The sequence below is a fragment of the Engystomops pustulosus genome, chromosome 5 (assembly GCF_040894005.1).
Source record: "Engystomops pustulosus chromosome 5, aEngPut4.maternal, whole genome shotgun sequence".
Taxonomy (NCBI): Eukaryota; Metazoa; Chordata; class Amphibia; order Anura; family Leptodactylidae; genus Engystomops; species Engystomops pustulosus.
This window is the reverse complement of record NC_092415.1, coordinates 71346395-71366430: the sequence shown is the minus strand read 5'-3', so window position 1 is coordinate 71366430 and position 20036 is coordinate 71346395. Positions and strand designations below refer to the sequence as shown.

The window sequence follows — 20036 nt, the reverse complement described above, 5'->3', positions numbered from 1 at the left end:
ATTTGCTTTAAGTAACCCAATAACATCAATTATGACCTATCGTTAGTATAGGTCTATATAAGTTGGCAGTGGTCTAAACTGGAGACTTCAAGCAGCTGATGCTTATTGGGTACCTCTGGTGTATGAATTAGCATAGAGAACTGAGGCACAAGCACAGCACTGTGCAGTGTAGTGGCTGAGCTGTGGAGCTGCAGCTCTGTTCCTAAATAATTGAATATTTAACAATATAAACAATATATAACGCATACCAGACATTTGCACAGGCAACAGGCTCTACAAGATACCCTACTTTACTTGCCTAAACTCAGTTTAGGATAGTTGCTGGTGTTTTTTTTACAACCCACTGAATTTTCAGCATTTCCATGAGTACACTGAATAAAGAAGTATAAAGAATAATGACTAGGAGAGGCAGCATATCTGCTAAAAGTTACGATTTTATTGCACATACTACACCTTTTTTCATTGTTAGAAATATTGCTTTAGAGAAAATAGTTTGTTCACTTATTGCCCAAAACAATGTGCTTTTATTCTGAAATATATGCTAAATTCACCTTTGCTAGCACAAGATGGTTTCTTATAAGCCGCATATGGGGTGCGGAGAATCAGTAGCCACCCAAATAGAGAGAGGAAAGTAACTTTCCGAGAGAGAGAGGGGCATAGAGAGAGAGAGGGGGGGGGGAGATATGTATATTACATAATTAAACTCAAACTTAGAATGCAGAGGAAACAGCTCAATATACAGTAATTCAACAAAAATTATCAAAAATAGTATTTTTAACAGTTTTGTCAACTATAATACTGTATTCAGAAATTTGTTAAAAGAAGAGTGTGATAGTTGTGTGTTAACCTAACTTCCCATTTAGGCCACTTTTCACCTTCCTGATATGGCTTATTTTTTCAAATCTGACATGTGACACTATAAGTGGTTATAACTTTAGCATATCCAAGTGATTTAGAGATTGTTTTCTCTTGACACGTTGTACTTCAGGTTAGTTGAAAAGTTTTGGTAATATGTTTTGCATTTATTTATGAAAAAAACTCATATTTGGCGAAAATTCTGAAACATTCTCGATTTTCGGAATTCAATATTTTCGACTGTCATAACAGCAAAATAATGCCTGATTTATGTTGGTTTTTATGCACTCTCTCATTTTTGTAAGCTGTTATGAAGCTAAGTACTTTCTGTGCAATTTTTCACATTTTAATGTGAGGAAATCGTGCAGCCCCGATCACCTACTCGCCACAGGGGAGGGGGTGATCCACTTAAGAAGCCCCTTACAGCCCCGGTCATGCATGGCTACAATGTGAAAAGGTTTAACACCCGAAGAGGACTCTTTAATCACCTGTGTTAGAGGCGGTTGTCAGACGTGATATACAGCTGACACCAAAAGCTTCTGGCAGAGAAGGTGCCAGAAGCTGGACATAGCAGTACATCATGTTGCGGGAAGTCCCAGGGAAAGGGTTAAAGGAAGAGGGCAAGAGGCCTGTAGTGACTGACATGCTTCAGAGGAAGGATAGGGATGGGATCAGGGGTTGGTGACGATCTTGGTGGAGTTGTAGTTTGTTGAAAAAAGATTTACCAAATCCAACTTCACAAACATAATACATGATAAAAATTATGAAATTAACTTTAAATGACTGTTCTATTATTGAATTATTGATATAAGGCCAGAGGTGATCAACATTTATTGTTCGAAGAGGCATATTGTCATACTGCTCAACTTTTAGGGGCCGTATCAGTAACCAACACCCTAGATGAAACAACAACCACAATACAGCACAAAATCCCACCCCAAATTTTACACCACAGTACAGCAATAAATACCACTCCATAACCCACATACTGCATTCAGAGCAGACAATAATAACTTAGACCAGAGCAGATAATAATAGTACTGGAGATCAAAGAGCAGACAACTATAACAATGGAGAGATCCCCAAAGTGGAGGATAATAATACTGGATACCGGAACAGACAAATAATAATGGAGACGCCAAGTGCACAGAACTACTAATAATGAAGACTCCCAATGCAGTTAAATACTAGAAACCCCACAGTAGTTAGGCTACATTCACACGACCGTGCGGGGGATGTATGTATGACCGCAAGGACATCCGTCCTCAGAGACAGCAATAGGCGCATACAGCGATATGGTGCCACATATGTGCAGCACCGCACCCCTCTGTACATGGGGAAAAGATAGAATGTCCTATATTTCCTTGGGTGCAGTGCATTTCTATGGAAAGGGAAGGGGTCACCACCTCCTCCTCCTCTACAGCACGCTGGACAGGCATACGTCCATGTGAATGTAGCCTTAATAATAGTGGAGACCTCCAGAGCATAAAACTACTAATAGTGGAGACCCCCAGAGAAGATAAAAACTAAATCCTTTCCTGGCTTCTCCTCTTGGAGTAGGAGACCATTATAGTGGAGCTGGAATCAAAGTTAGGGAAATAGAGGAGTCAGTTTGGTTTACCAACTCCACAGCCCTGGATGAGATAATCACATATTGACAAGCACACAGGTAGTATGGTGTGAATTAAAGAGTAGGCAGCAAATGAGTGAGGCTTTATGAGGAAAACAATCTTCCAGTTGTGTACCCTCTGGTATCTCAGGGGAAACATGATATTATGGCCCCTTTACCATTGTGTAGTACTGGGTAGTCTAAAGTAAGCTTTAGAAGATCAATCTTCTTCTGCTCTCTATGGCTAACACAGTACAAATCTATACTACCTTAGTAAGTTCTTGTCATTTTTGCCAGGTTTTACAAAAAGTATCAAAAATGTTCTATGCACCAGGGATTCCTTAAGTAACTACTTCAGGTATTAAGTGAGCTGAAACAGGACTACAGTACCCCGTGTCTAAGAATACTTTCTGCAATAAAAAAAACACATGATACCGGATTTAAGTAAACCAAACCAAATCAACCTGGGACAATACAAAAAGGAAAATTGTCCGTATCCCAACAAACTTAGCAAATTAAGTTTGTATTTGCTTCAATGTTGGTTTATTTGCAAAAGTTCTTTACACAGACAACACAAAAGTGAGTTAGTTGTTAAAACAATAATTTTTTGGGAATTTAGTTATGACCATCAAGGACATTGACTGTTTCAGGGGATGTAACTCAATGTATAAAGTTGACTGCGTGAGGGACTCTTACAACCATACGTTCTAGAGACATCAGCTGCACGCTGTTATGATGTATTTCAGTCTTTAACTGTATCCCATGCATTATGATAATAAACAGGAAATACGGAAGTTAAGAATCTTTGCCAGACTTAAAATGTCCCAAAACATTCACTTTTAAATCAATATGAAGAAAGTCAAAGGCTTCCTGCTAATCTAAACAGCAGCAGTAGCAGTGGTCCGCACCGACTCGGCCACCCATCTGCACAGGCTGTTTATACATTTAAACTAACAACACAAGATTTACAGCAGACTGGGGGGAAACTGAATAAATTAGGATAGTGCCATTTATTTACACTAACTTATATTGGTTTATGATCCCAGTATAAGAGCTCTTTTCTATTCTGCTGGGTCACAGCAAGTATAAAACAAACAGCTGGATACAAAAGGTAAATGCTGTTCTGTCACCCTATAATGCTACTTTCTTTAACCTTCCACTACATTTCTTTTTCACCTGTGATTCTAGCTATGGCATATGTGAAGTTAACTTATTAATTTGCAACACGTGACCACATAAATCTTTAAGAAGGAAACATAACACATTGACACAGGAACACAATGCCTTGGCTAATATTTCATTGAACAATTCACAAAAACACGGGCAGAATTGTTGGATATTTTCTTAAAAAATGTCAGCTTTTGGAAAGGGACACTGAAAAAAAACATTCAAAAATAACTGTGCCCTAAGGGCCGATTTCGGTGTCCTATCCTTACTTTAGGTCATCAGAATGAGATCAGTGAAGTACTTTTGCTTCACTCTTTGCCTGATATAGTACTATATGATTTCTAGAGGCTCTTTATTGTACTGCACCTACCTTTACAGACTTAAGTTGCATTCACACAAACATATGAAAATGGCCGCATGCTACTTGTACCGTATTGTATTTTTACGGATTACATACGCCCACATTCATTTCAATGGACAATACATGTACCCGTTTAAATTGCCGTTGTTTACACCTAACCATACTGTATACAAGCTGTTTAAAAATATAGAGCATGTCCTATTTTCTTCCATATTTCAGTTCTGTGTGCCCTTAGAAGTCTATGGGGACATATATACACGGGTTAAATACATGCTGCATACAGATGAAAAACATCACTAATACACAGTCTCATAGGGCACAGAAATACATCATTGGAGAAATCATACATTGGTGTGCATGCAGCTTTAATGCATATTGGCGCTTCTATGTCTTTAACTTTTGTGAAATAAACTCCCATTTATATTTTATGTTTACTCAAAAGCTGGAGGTTATACTTCAATACAACATTTCCGTACATGGAACAGAGCCATATGCAATAACAGAAAAAGCCACCACAGAAACGCTCCTCTGAGTACTATGACACCTTCAAACAATAACACAGTGATGGGTCGTAGGCATTGATCTATGAAGAGATCCACCACTGTGTTTAGATAAAGTATGAAGGAACTCTATAGTGTTAAATGGTGCCTTTATTCTACTAAGGCCTGACTGCCATAATCACAGGGAACAAGTGGACCACGAGTAGATTATAATATAGGAGGCAGCCAGGGGCCCTACACTTCCATGACCACGCAAACCAATTACCAAGCTTACTATTGCCTTGAAAAGATAATAAAGAGAGGGTCCTCCAGTCCTGAAACACTCACACATGTATGGCAGCTCTTGACACTTAAAGGGGTTATCCGGGTTTAAAAAATTTCTTCTGGCCGGGCTGGGGAGGGCTATTTAAACATAATAAACATGTACTTACCTCCTAACGGTGCTGCCGATGTCCCGCGCCGCGGCCGGTCTTCTCGGTGCGCCGGTTTCATTACACCGGCGCACAGGGAGCTTCCGGCCGGCCGGAAGCTCCCATGCGCACCATCTCCCAGCGCTTACAACGCTGAGAGATAGGGACGCATGGGAGGAGCCGTCCACATCGCGGACCGGAAGCTCCCTGTGCGCGGCTTCTGTGCCCCTGTAAACAAACAGGGGCACGGATCGAAGGGACCGCAGCGTGGGACATCGGCGGCGCCAGAGGAGGTAAGTCCATGTTTATTATGTTTAACTAGCCCTCCCCAGCCCGGCCATAAGAAATTTTTTAAACCCGGATAACCCCTTTAAGCCACTTAATTCTGGTACTGTATGTAAGCAGTAAATGCCAAACTACTAAAACAATTTAAAGCCCAGAACCCATGGCGGTCTTAATCCACCACTCCCAAGGATGCATTCTGCTCTTCTATTTACTTGGGACTGCTGGAGATAGGACTAATTGGCTTACTTCAGTAGTTCCATAGAAATTAATGAATGCTCATCTGTTTGCTCCATCCAAACTGCAATACAATGAACCCACATTCTCATGACCTGTGAGAGTCACAGAAGTTGGAACCCCATACTCCAATACCACATAGATAATGTAATTTTACTGGAATACCCATTTTATAAAGGAAGACACCCTATGGAGGTTTATATGAAACACCGACCTTAGATCAGTAACACTTAAGTTCAGAAATTACATTTGAAATTAAAAGACACCTGTCTTCAGGTCTGTGTCACTAGTCCTGTCACTACTACCTGTTGGAGCAGGTCACAAGGATCCCATCCCAGCCTTTATCTAGTTATTTCATACATTATTCATTGTAAAATCATCTATTTTTTATCATGTAAATGAGGCTGGTCACATGGTCAGAGGCAGTGATGTCACCCCTGTTCCCCCTCCCCTCACCTCCCCCTGCTCATGTCTGTGTGTAATGTATAGTAAAGCTGCATCTGCTGACATGCTGCATCCTCCTAATATACAGGTGAGAGACACAGACATCAGTTACACATGAATCTGACATGTTCTGCTGTAACATGGCTGCCTGGAGCTGCTGTATCTCTCCTAAACACACACACATGCACACACAGGCTGCAGGGGGCGTGGCCACCAGCACCAGGAAGCACATCATTATACAGCCTCACATCATTATACAGCCTCACATCATTATACAGGCTGTCAGTCATGCACTGGGGGTGTGGCCGTGCCTCCCACTCATGAATAGAGTGGACAGCTTGAATATGCTAATGCTTCATTGGACATTTCACAGGTCATTTGCATACAGCTTTTGGACCTCATTGCTTAGGTTTACAGGCATGTAGAGGGACAATGAAGGGATAGAGGCAATGCTCTCTAATGGCAGTTTATGGAAATATATTTAGTTTAGGGGGGTTATTTTGCATGACGGGTTCTCTTTAAATAAATTCTTCAGTAATGTGATTATTTAAGGTTCCTTAAAAAGTAACAGTGGTATATTTATTCCATTATTGATGGCAGAATAGAATAGTACTTATTGCAGATAGCATCGGTGGCTTCCTGACACAGATGAGTTAACTTTCTACCACTGGAAATACACTCAGTAGTTGCTGATATATTCAGTTTCTGCACAATCTGCCTTTCTGGCACACATCTTGCTATCGTCTGAAAGTACTCATCACAATTGTTTGATACCAATCTTGTGAATTGCAACATGAGTGATGTACTTATCAGGGCATCATGAAAAATAGAGCAATATTAAAAGGAATATGGAAAGTAGCTGAGAAGAGATGCAGAATTCCTATAAGCCTGGAATGTTCTAGATACAAGTTGTTTTTGTTTGCTTGGCTGTCAGTATCTCTGCCATCAGAAATAATACGCTGCTCTAACTTCAGATGTAAGAACTTCTTTCATTTTTGTTTTTTTGATGATAGTCATGCTGACAACTTTTTTTGGTCCATCAAACTCAGCAGTACAATTACATGAATTTGCTTTTAATAAATTAACATTTTTGCATATATCAGTCAAAGCACCAAGTCTAAATAGTAGCAAAGTAAATGCATTATTAATTTAATTGCCACAACCTATTTAGCTAGCTTCTATCATAATTTGCTGTAACATGCAACCAATCAGAGAACAGAGTCAAATCTAAAGCGCACAGAGTAAACAGATTAGATTGTCCTGGAGAGATTACAATGTAGCAAGCTTGCACTATTCCAGCCAGGACATTAATGTTTTAAACAGGTAAGAAAAAAATAACTTAATTGTCAGAAAAATGAACGTGTACTTTGCTGATCAAGTAGTTTCCAGCTTTCAGCAATCCTACAAGTAAATCAATATAAGGGGTAAAACCTCTTATTTGTGTTACTGTACAAGAACACTGGCAGTGTATCAGTAACTGAGGTGTCAGGAACTTCAAAGCCGGACAGTATTCTCATCTAGAGAGGAGGGAATCTACAGGTTGGTTCATATATTTAGTATAAATTCTGGCCACTGAAGCAAATCTGAAGCTTTTCTTCTTGGTTTTGGAATTTTTTTAAATGGCGGTTAGCTACTGCTGTCATCCTAAACTTCGGCTAAGTGAATCCTGGATGATTCGCCATCTCTAATCTCATCCATCTCTACCCTATATAAACACACAAAGTTTGGCCAAGTGGTGCATGTGTATTGGGGAGCTAGCCAATAGTAGGCAAATCTATTCGCAGGAGCCCATTTAAATATATAAGATGTGATCAGCCTTGTAGAAACTGGCAAGCTTGGCTGCTTCAAACTTCAGCCATTATAGTGAGGCAGAATAAAATGAGAGAAAGAAAAACATTTGCTAGCCTACCTCAGCTAGACACTACTTAAAGACCCTCGTCTGCTTACAACAAGAAAAATATGGCTTACATTGACGTAGTGCTTGTATTAAAAGTATAGAGAATGTGCAGTCTTATTGGTTTTACAGGTTGGTTATTGGGATCCCTGTTGTAATACTTACACATTACATGTCAAAATGGTAGTCAAAATAATTACACACTTCTGAACTATAAGAAGCTGCCAGTGTTTGATACAACCAGTACCAACACCATAAATCTAAAGTCACCAATATGCTACCTAAAAGATGACCTGCAATTACATATGGGTAAGAGAATATAAATACAGAACTCTTTACAGTAACTATTTCTGTACTGCTTTTGTTCCTTACATATAACTGCAACATAATCTAACACCCCTAAAACAGAATCTGGATGCTAAATGACACCGTCAGGTAACTGTAAAGTCAGATTAAACAAACAAAATAATTTAGGATATTAATAAACCCGATACAGGCGGTCCCCAACTTAACCCCTTACAGAACAGGCCCTTTTTCTGTTTCTGCATTTCCATTTTTCACTCCCTACCTTCAAAAATCTATAACTTTTTCATTTTTCCATGTACAGAGCTGTGTGAGGGCTTGTTTCTGCATAACAAATTGCACTTCATAGTGACAGTATTTAATATTCGATGTCCTGTACTGGGAAGCGGGAAAAAGACTCCAAATGCAGTGAAATTGGTGGAAAAACGCATTTGTGCCATTTTCTTGCGACTTTGGTTTATACGGCTAAATCTTTGGGTTGGCACGATCACAGGGTCACTAAATTTTTATAGGTTTTATAATGTTTTCATACATTTACAAAAATTAAAACCTTCTGTACAAACAAAAAAAAATTCTTCATTTACCAATTACAACTTACATACAAATTCAACTTAAAGGAAACCTACCATTTCAAATGGTAGGTTTAAGCTGTAAACACCGAGCACCAGCTCAGGGTGAGCTGGTGCCGGTGCTTAGTTTCGTTAGTGTTAAAACCGCGGTATCGCGGTTTTAACACTTTTTAAACTTTATAGCAGAAGCCGCTTTGGCGCTGCACGCGACCGTGCGCGCGCAACGCCTGCGGCATTTCCTATGTAGGCGTGCGCACGCAGCGCCGAAGCAGTTTATGCTATAAAGTTTAAAAAGTGTTAAAACCGCGATACCGCGGTTTTAACACTAACGAAACTAAGCACCGGCACCAGCTCACCCTGAGTTGGTGCTCGGTGTTTACAGCTTAAACCTACCATTTGAAATGGTAGGTTTCCTTTAAGAACAAACCTAAAGACCCTATCTTGCTTGTAACCCGGGGACCGCCTGTATTGCCATTTCTGGGGTTATTTACCTCTCCTTCGGTGTTCCAACTCCATGCTTGCCCAGTAAGTGGGTGTTCAGATGCTTTCTCATAACAAACGCCACCCTGAAATGAATACCATAAACATAAATTATATAGAGCTATAGAATTATATAAAGCTCAGATGTACATGAGATAAGATATTCTAGAAATTATAATAAAATTTAAATAAAAACTTTTTGGATGCAGAACATTGCAGTTCCTATTGCGACACACTGCTTGATTTTAGGTGTGTATTTTAGCACTGTGGTCAGTTATTATTTGTGAATAGTATCAATGATGTACATACTGCCACTCTATAACAGTTATTGGACGCTACAAAATATTATTGAATAAAACTGATCTTCTATATTGTGCACATGACTTCCTTACATAAATTTACTTTTGGAATGTATCCGTAGCTTGCTTTATGATGTCCCTGTGATGATACAGCAGAAAAGTGCTTAGAAATGTGACAGCATAGTACACAGTTTAAAGTAGATGTAAAAAAGTAGCTGTTACCAGGTTCTGAACTTTTATGCAGAGCAAAAAAAAGTGAAAAAAGCAAAGGTGGACCCAGTACAATACAGTAGAAAAAGGGCTGCAGTAAATTTGCTTGGTATAATAGTAAATCATATTTGGCCAATTGCACAAGTTTGGATAATCCACTCCGACACGAGAAAAGCCTCTGACAAAGGCATTATGGTGCCAAAGCGTGGAGCAAGTGGAGTCCCTTCTAGAATCCATTCTAGAACAGCTGGCAAGCATCCTGGCCAAGGAGTCCTGTCCACGGCACTGTGGTAATTCCTTAACCCACTCACTGCACTAACCACTGCCGTATGCTTTAGCCCTAAAAGTTTGGTATGAATAACAATGTGTGATCGGTGCTCCAATGAAGCAATTCATTACTGACAAATGTATCCATAGTGCTATTTTTAATACCAAACTCCAGAAGATCTGATATTGATGACCTATCTTAGGGATAGGAGATCAATAAACAAAAGGCACAGAATAAATGATAAGAGACTATAAAATAGTCCATTATTTTTTTACTAAATTAAAGGACATACAATCTTTTTTTTATTGTTGGGATATGCATTTGGATAGAGGGGTTGTCAGGTTGTTAAAAAAAAATATAGGAACCGGGCTGGGGAGGGCTTGTTACATGTACTCACCCCCTCCGTGACTCCCACGTAGTCGAGTGTTGGAGCTTTGCTTCGACGACTTCTTGACGGCTGGCACGCCCACCCATCTCAGAGATAAAGAACTGGTGCATGGGACCGGTGGGGGTGCCAGGCTCGTCCGGAAGCAGTCGTAACTTTCGTGCCCCTGTAAACATACAGGGGCACAGGTCAGAAGGGCCGTGGCGCAGGAGCGTCAGAGGAGGTGAGTACATTTTTTTTATTATTATTTTAACAAGCCCTCCCCAGGGTCCTTGATTTTCTTAACAATCAGAAAACTTTTTTAAGGTGTTACTTTAGAGATAAAGAAAACGTTCTGTCCGGTGGAAATGTGATGGCGCTGGTGAGCGTCTTTTATTCATGGTATGGTGTCTACTGTGTGACGAGACAAGCTTTTAATTACATTGTCGGATGATGGAGACTGACAATTTAGATATGCTGCAAATGCAAGAGAGAAATTCCAAATTGCTCACTTGATAAGCAAATGTTTCAGTTACAACTTCCAGTGTGAAAAGGACTCGCAAACATTTTTGTTAATTATGTATTACAGCTGTCCTTCATAAACTTAATTACTAATTGCTGAAAGGCAATGGGATTCCATTTGCATATGTACAAGAAAGGCATGAAATATGCAGAAATATGATTCTAATTAGCATGCAATGATATGAAGGGATACAAATCAAACTGGCATGTTATAAGATTTTTAACATTAAACACTGAATTCATCTGGACACTTCGCATATAATGGACACAGCTGAATTATGTGAAGAAGACAGCATTCAATTACAACCATGGCTTTACCAGTGTTATGCCAACGTGTTTTCTCCATGCCAGCAAGATATTTATTCTTAAAATAAAAAAACAAACTAAAGCCATTGTGCAATAAAAGAATATTAACCCTTTAAAGACCCGGCAGCGTTAAGGACACAGCCCTGATCTTCCACGTCACACTATAAGCAGCTATAATTTTAAAACAATTCAACTTACCCAAATGATTTGCAGACAAAAATTTACTATATTTTCAAAGGAATTTCATATTCAATTATTTTACAGACCAGTGCATTTTTATAAAGGATTTAAAAAGTTTTATTAGAAACTAACCATAAATAACCTCATTTTAACAACTGCATCCCTCAAACTGTTCATAACATCTTTTTGTAAGTTTGTAACCTTTTTATGCATCTCACAAGAAATTCTATATACTGTAGAATTTCTCATTTTGACAATAAAAAATTATTTTGTCCAAAAATTTACACGTTTAAACAGGATTTCAGATTCTGCTTAAAGTTAACTTGTCACCAGGATTATCATTTTTAGCTGCTGTCAGGTTCCAATAGTCTATACTGATTTTAAAAATACCTTTGTCCATGTTCTGATTCATTGCAGTACTTTATATAAGTTTATTTTGCATTACCTGACTCCCTGCCAGCAGCAAGTTACAAGTTCCGGGGGAGGGGCAGTTGTAGACTGTGTGTGCCTGTATCTCCTTGTGAATTCTTCCTCTCCTCCACACCATCCCCCTCCCTCCCCTGATCAATTCACGTGACAGGAAGTGGGCAGGGAGATGGAAGAGTGTGGAGGAGAGGAGACTGACACAGGCACACACAGGGTGCAGCTGCCCCTCCCAGGGACTCACCACATGCTACTTCGCATAGAGCCAGGCAATGTGAATTAAACTATTATAAACTACTAAAATGATTCAAAATGCTGACAAAGGCATTTTTAAATCAGCATAGCATAGGCATTAGAACCTGTCACTAGCTGAAAATGACATTCCTGATGACAGGTTCCCTTATAGGGCCTACAAAAGGGCACAGAATGGAAGAAGCTTTTTAGGGCAGATTTTACAATTTCAGATGTAATTTTTCTCCTGAGGTACCAGAACAGTTGAAGCCCCTTATAAATTGCCATACATTGGAAACTATACCACACAAAGAATGGCAATAAAACACTGCTTCAGACTAAAAATGTTAACATTCAACAAGGTTTACACAAGGTTTACAAAATTTTGGCATAAAAGTCCATGAGAAACAAGAACAGTGAAAACCCCAGAGCATGACCCCATGTGGAAACCAAACCCATTAAGAATTTTATCAAGGGGTAAAGAGAATTTTAGCCCACAGATATATCCTTAAAGGACACTTGTCATCAAATTTCTGTCACTATTTCTGTCACCTCTACCTGTTGGAGCAGCTCACAAGGATCCCATCCCAGGCTCTATCTAGTTATTTCATACATTAATAATTATAAAATCATCTATTCTTTATTAGGGTTATGTCACCCCTGTTACCCCTCCCCTCTCCTCCCCCTGCTCAGGTCTGTGTGTAATGTATAGTAAAGCATTGCTAGAGTCTGTGCTTTATCTGCTGACATGCTGCATCCTCCTAATAGACATGTGTGAGACACAGACATCAGCTACACAAGTACCTGGCATGTTCTGCTACAACATGGCTGCATCCTGGAGCTGTTGTATCTCTCCTATACACACATACAGGCTGCAGGGGGCGCCAGCAACAGGAATTATACATCATTATACAGCCTCACACCATTATACAGGCTGTCAGTCATGTACTGGGGGTGTGCCTGTACCTCCCACGCATGAATAAGCCGGACAGCTTGAATATGCTAATGACTCATTGGACATTTCACAGGTAATTTGCATACAGCTTTAGGACCTCATTACTTAAGGTTACAGGCATGTAGAGGGACAATGAAAGGATAGAGGCAATGTTTTCTAATGGCAGTTTATGAAAATCTTTTTAGATTAGGGGGGTTTCTTTTGCATGACGGGTTCTCTAACTTATTTTTGCAGACATGAAGATAGGGAAAAGTGAATGTATAAACTGTGAATCCTCAACTGTGATTACCTCAATATTTCTCGAACTGTAAGCTCTTGCGAGCAGGGCCCTTTTCTGACAATGACATCTGACAATGTTTTATTCCAGAACTTCAGCTGACAATGTTATTACTATGTTATGTCGTATATTATTTGCACTTGTACCTGATGATCTGTAAAGTTCTGTGGAAACTTATGGCACTATATAAAGATTTTTTACGGCATATATCTCATTTATGTAGATTTGTTATGTTTGCCTAATTTTGCAGAATAAAAACTCATTTATGGGAAAAACCATTTTTGCATCCCCATTTTCTAAGAGGCATAAAATGTTTATTTATTTTACTGAATTGGCTATTAACTCTGATCATTCTTACAATATACTATAGTAATAATAATAATAATTCTTTATTTATATAACGCACACAGATTACGCAGTGCTGCACAAAGCATGTCAAATTGGTCTGTATTGCAATATATTGCCAAAATATGGTCAGCTTTATACTGGCTGGAGGCTGTGACCAATGTATTTCCCACCCTAGGCTTATACTCGAGTCAATAGGTTTTCCCTGTTTTCTGTGTTAAAATTAGGTACCTCAGCTTACACTTGGGTTGGCTTATATTCAAGTAGGTATACGGTATGTTCGTATAATTTTTCTTGTGTTACATGTTTAGTTTTTCCAGTCCTGGTAGGTGCAACTTTTGGTATTTTTGAAGACTTTTTGTTGCAAATGTCATAAATCCAAATGGACACATGTACAGGATTGGACAATTACTGTAAATGTTGGACATATGCAGTTGAGGCCGTGGCCTGCATATTTAATCACTCTAGCTACACCCCAGGGACATGGTAACGTATGAAATTGACTAAACCTGGAAATTACAATTTACATAGATAGGTGTCATTGGGCCACAAAAGAAATTATTGAAAGCAGGCTGAATTTAGAAGTAACCAACACATTTCAATAAAGGAGAATCCCAAAATTTCAATGCCCAGTAGGTTTAAGTGCAAAATGTAAAACAGATAAAGCATGTGAACTAATTACAATTTACATGTTAAAACATGGTCCAAGGAAAACAATATATCCTTCCATACGCAGTACAATGCCCTTCATGCTAAGTAGCATTATGCACCTGTCATGAACCAAGAGCAGATTTGCGCCAAAAAAGTCACAAATATAACGAAGTCTCAAAAATAAAAAAAAAACGGCAGAAGTAGAAATACATGTCACCCATTATGTTTTGACAATGGAATGTCAAAAGTTTTCTTCAGTGAAAGATAAAATTTAGGTAATAAAGCAGTGCAATTAGGGCTGGATAGTTTTTCCATTACCAAGACCAATTTTTTTTCCAATATCTTTTTATTTTCAGAGCAACAGTTCAGAAAAAACACTTTAATACGGTATATATCCAAAGCATGTCTCATATAACTCAAAGAGAGCTGATAAGTCCTTAAGATTACTATGACTGGGTATCCAAATGTCTTTGACTTGTATTGTCTCCCTCCTTACACAGTACTCAATAGCACCCACTTGGAATAATGAATACGTATGGTCTGGCAAGTACCCTCTGCTGCAGACATATGGCGTGAATAAGGGCCTTATATTTCTTTAGCCTTGGGGGCTTTGCCTCAGAGTTCATTACTGCCAGGAATATACTTATCCTCATGCATGCTGCTTTCAGGAGTGATCAATTAAATATTTGTCTTTATGATTCAAGCATTTTACAAGTCTAATTGATTGCCTGTAATAACTATCAAGCAGTTCTTTCATGTCTAGACTGTCACGCTATGAAAAATCTACATAGTTTCATGTACGTAGGAGAAGAGGGGGATTCTTTATGGCTCTGTTCACGTCAATGTGTTTTGATTGGACAGGAAGATTTACATTCAGTGTAATGCAGGCTCAAGGCACTAAAATAGAAAAGCCATTGCCGATGCAGAGAGGCATTAGAGATTCCATTTATTAGTTATGGATCTCTAAGGAGGGAATGATCAGCTTGTAATACTTGCCCCATGGTCAATCTATCTCTACATTTCCTAAAGCAGGATGCTGTTTAAGCCTCAGCGGTTTTGTAAAATTTGGGACCACATGAGACTTTGTTTAATAATTGATTTTGTTAGAAAAGAGATATCTAACATACTGTATGTATCAGCAGTATAATAGCTTTCATATTCAAGAATTTTACCCTGCTTGTTATTCCTATTTTCCTATTGATTGTAACCTCAAGTGATCAAGGCCTTCAGTGTCTGAATCATTATGACATTTGTTACCACATCTGATTGTCATTTATCAGAACACATTTCAGATTTTGATGCACGAGCTAAAAAAAATCACAGTAAATCATAGATATAATATTGTGTATTGTATTATAAAAATAAGTCCCACCTGAGACAGAACTAATGACAGTCTGAGGATGGAGCTGTATCCCAGGCATATGACCTGGTCAACTTACTAGCCAACATTACAGAATGTTTTAACACATTTCTATGGTCACAAACTTTGTATATTATTGTAAACATTGTAACATATCTAACATATTGAGAATAAGGGGGTGGTCTATGCATGATCCAAATATTTCCTGTAAACATATGCATTTCTCTTTAGTGACAATAACATGCAGGGTATATATATGTACACACAAACCACATGTATTTTTATTTAGCATAGAGTAGCCGAATGCCTTTGCATAAGGAGATCTCATTGCTCTTTATACCCAAGGCTCCAATTTTCTTGTGGCGACTGTGTAATATTTTGCAATGTAAAATTGACTGAGATGGAAGCTATTTTGCATGGTACAGTGGAGATGGCTAACAAATGAGAGTTTTGTGGGCTGAGTGCTAGTCCCCTGCCTCATCTGCCACCCCTAATGACAGCAGCCACCTGCTGTTTTATTGTCACAGCTGGAGCCAGTTCACACTCCTTGGTGCCGAGTTCTGCCCATGAGCGCCAAGCGATCTCTTCGCTTCATTACTTTGATGAACTTTTTATGGTCAGCACCCATGAAGACCTCATCTAGGACTACAGAGCCCAGTCTGGCTGCAGGGAGTGCTGCTAGCAAGCATGAAGCAATAAGGCACAGTTAGGTTGGAGCTGTTCCTGACTGTCGCTTGCTTAACAAGTCACTCTACCATACTCTGACTCTCAAAAGACTATCACTTGTAAGTAACCAGCATTTATTTCACACAATACATTCCGTATGAGCTCAGATCAGTCAGACAGCTTTGTTTTGTAGTGATATTAAAGTAGTTAAACAAAACCTCAGGGACAGTAATTGTGTGTTTGGGGATATTCAAATTGTAGCAGAAACACATATATCAAATATTTATTATTGATATGGAAAGAAAATGCACCATTAAGGTTGTAAGCGAACCGGTCACCAGGAATGTCATTTTTAGCAGGTAACAGATTCCAATATCCTATGCCAGTGAAGGCGAACCTTTAAGAGACCGAGTGCCCAAACTACAACCAAGACCCACTTATTTATCGCAAAGTGCCAACACAGAAATTTTATGTGTGATTTATACTCCCTTAGACTCCCTCTGTCACAGCTTTCATTGATACCAGCACCTGAGGACTCCAATAAAGCAGAAAATAGAAGAAATTTGGATGATCTTTGTAGCTTCCCTCCAGGGTCCCATAAACAGGAAGAATTGTCAGGGCCGGTGCAGGAGCTACAATGATGATCCAGATCTGTCCACACCTTCCCACTCCTCCAGTAGTCCCAGGTAGTCCTGTCACTTTTAAAATAGCTCTGTGCGAAGCAAGTTATGGGGTATCTGTGACTGCAGGAAGATACCTGGAGTCATCTCTGGTGATGGCCTGGGTGCCCACAAAAAGGGCTCTGAGTGCCACCTCTGGCACCAGTGCCATAGGTTCGCCACCACTGTCCTATACTATGCTGATTTGAAAAATTTCTTTGTCTGCATTCTGCATCATTTCACTACTTTATAAAGTTTATTTCACATTATCTTGCTCACCTCCAACAGCATGTGGCGAGTCCCAGAGAAAGAAGCGAAGCGGGGGGCAGCTATAGCCTGTGTGTCTGTGTTTCAGTCTCTTCTGGAGGATAAAAGAAGAATGCATGAGTAGACTGAGAAACAGGCACACAGATTGCTGCAGCTGTCGCATCCCCCAGGACTCACATGCTGCTGGCAGGTATTTAAAATGTTGATAAAGCCATTTTTTAAAATCAGCAAAACAATCGCTTATTGGAACTTGTCACCAGCTGGAATGACATTCCTGAGAGAGGTTCAATTGAAGCTACATGGTGACTTTGAATGTGACACTCATCACATGGCCAAAGATTGCAGGTATCACAGCTAATAGAAGCAAATGAAGGGTTCACATTTTGCAACAATGAACTTAAAAAATTCATCAGGTCACAAATTTGTAGATCATTGGCCACAACTTACAAGTGTCATGCCCAAAGTTGCTGTATAGCCTGTGCCTGAAGCCATGTTCAGATGTGGTGTGAATATTGGGGCACATTTACTAAGAAAAGAGAAAACTGCACTAAATGCAGTTTGTCCGTGCATAGTTATTTGCGCACATTCTTCCTGAATCGGGGGCACGTTCTTGGTGAATCTAGTGCTCCCTGCACTGCGCCGACAGAGTGCAACAACTTTTTTTTGTGCACCTTTGACACATTTCTGTTGGACTTTCTGTCCACTGTGTGTTAAATGTGGCATACGGTCCGAATGAGTAGCAGCACGTCCCCTAATTTGTGTCGCATGGTGCCTATTAGTTTGCACCTAAAAAAATGTGCAAAATCCGCCAGAAAACTGGCGCACAGCCCTTAGTACATGTGCCCCATTGTGCTTACATCACATTCAACACTATTAACAGATTGTATATGCAATTCAAATGCAAAGTGTGAATGTGGTCTGAGAGAAATTTTAAATCATAGAAAGAAAAAATATATCTGCCCACTCATGATTTTCTTTCTCCCTATCAGAGTGCCCTAGGATTCATGACAAGAGTCCATGGATCAGTCCATTGGTTTTCACTGCATTGCACATTGAAAAATTCTTGATGCCTGTACTTTATGTCCCTTCAAATATTAATTAACACAGAAGGTATAGGATGGCCCTGTAGAAAGTAAAAATCATTGTAAAACGCCACAATGCAGATCCATATATGGCATGTTTTCCCTGTATGCCATCATGAGGACACCATACAGGTAAAACAGGTTAGGAGACGGGCATTTTGTTTAATCTCTCTGCCGCATTGTCCTCAGTTTGTAAGTGATACTGCTATGTACTGGAGCTACTGCTTACATAAAGTAAGTGACAGACACTATAGCACAGTGGTCAGGAACCTATGGCTCACAAGTCAGATATGGCTTTTTCAGAGCTCCTATCCGGTGGGCCGATTAGACCAGGGCCGATGGGGCCAGTCAAAAAAATAAAAAAAGATGTACTCACCGTTCCGATGCTCCCCCGCAGCTCCACTGATACAGTCTGACAGTCAGTGACAGCTTCGTGTGCCGCCGGCGTCGCAGAGACTATGACGTCATCAAGCAGCTGACATCATAGTTTGTGAGCTGCCGGCGAAGCATGGAGCGGTCACTGCCGGTCGAACTGTATCAACGGAGCTGCAGGGGAGCATCGGTAAGGTGAGTACATCAGGGGGGGGGGGGCAGGCTGGCTGTATATGGGGTGGTAGGCTGGCTGCCTACAGGGGGGGGCAGGTTGGCTGTATACTGGGGGAGCAGGCTGGCTATATACTGGGGAGGGACTGGATGGCTATATACTGGGGACGGACTGGCTGGCTGCGGAGTTGCGGCGCAGTATCGTAAAGGTGAGGACATCTTTGTTTATTATTTTAATATGCCAGACAGGGGACTGACTGGCTGTATAGAGGGGGGGCAGGCTGGCTGGCTGAGTATGGGGGGCAGGCTGGCTGTGTATGGGGGGGCAGACTGGCTGCATACAGGGGGGGAGGCAGGTTGGCTACATAAAGCGGTAGGCAGGCTGGCTACATAAGGGGGGGCAGGTTGGCTATATACTGGGGAGGGACTGGTTGGCTGTATACTGGGGAGGAACTGGTTGGCTGTATACTGGGGAGGTACTGGCTGGCTATATACTAGGGGCAGGGACCGGAGGACTGTATACAGGGGGAGGGCCAGCTGGCTGCATACAGGAGGGGGGGTGCAGGCTATCTGTATACTGGGGGTCCTGGCTGGCTAAATACTGGGGAGGGGCTGGCTGGCTATATACTGGGGAGGGGCTGGCTGGCTATACACTGGGGAGGGGCTGGCTGGCTATACACTGGGAGGGGCTGTCTAGCTATATACATGGAGGGCTGGTTGTATAAAGGATGGGTTTGGATAGCTATATACTGGGGGGGCTGTATGGCTTTATACATTGGGGGGCTGGTTGTATACTGTATGGGGCTGGCTGGCTAGTTATATACAGGGGGGACTGGATGGCCATATACTGGGGGGGGCTGTCTGGCTATATACATGGGGGTGGCTGTATACTGGATGGGGCTTACTGGCTATAAACAGGGGGGCTGGCTGCCTATATACGGGGGGCTGGCTACATACGGGGGGAGTGGCTGTCTGGCTATATACAGTGGGGGGCTGTCTGGCGGTGTTATATGGCATAGTACTTATATTCCTGTATATAGGGGCAGTATTATAGTAACTATATTCCCGTACCTAGGGGGGGGGCGTATTTTAGTAGTTATATTCTTGTACATAGGGGGCAGTATTATAGTAGTTATATTCCTGTACATAGGGGGCAGTGTTATAGTAGTTATATTCTTGTACATAGGGGGCAGTATTATAGTAGTTATGCAAAAGGGTGGGATAGAACAAAAGTGTAAGCTCACCTGTGGAAAATGAGTGGGTCGCTCCGAATAGATGCTGCTGTGCTTGCCGGGACTAACAAGCCTGGTCCGGTCC

At 40.6% G+C, this 20036-nt stretch overlaps 1 protein-coding gene across 1 annotated transcript in view; it reads right to left on the bottom strand.

Moving 5' to 3' along the window:
- Positions 1 to 20036, bottom strand: part of ZNF407 (zinc finger protein 407) — a 426210-nt gene that overhangs the window by 228493 nt on the left and 177681 nt on the right. Inside the window, exon 4 of the mRNA XM_072152346.1 lies at positions 9123 to 9197. Within this exon, the coding sequence (XP_072008447.1) occupies positions 9123 to 9197 (75 nt within the window). The remainder of the gene's footprint in view (positions 1 to 9122; positions 9198 to 20036) is intronic.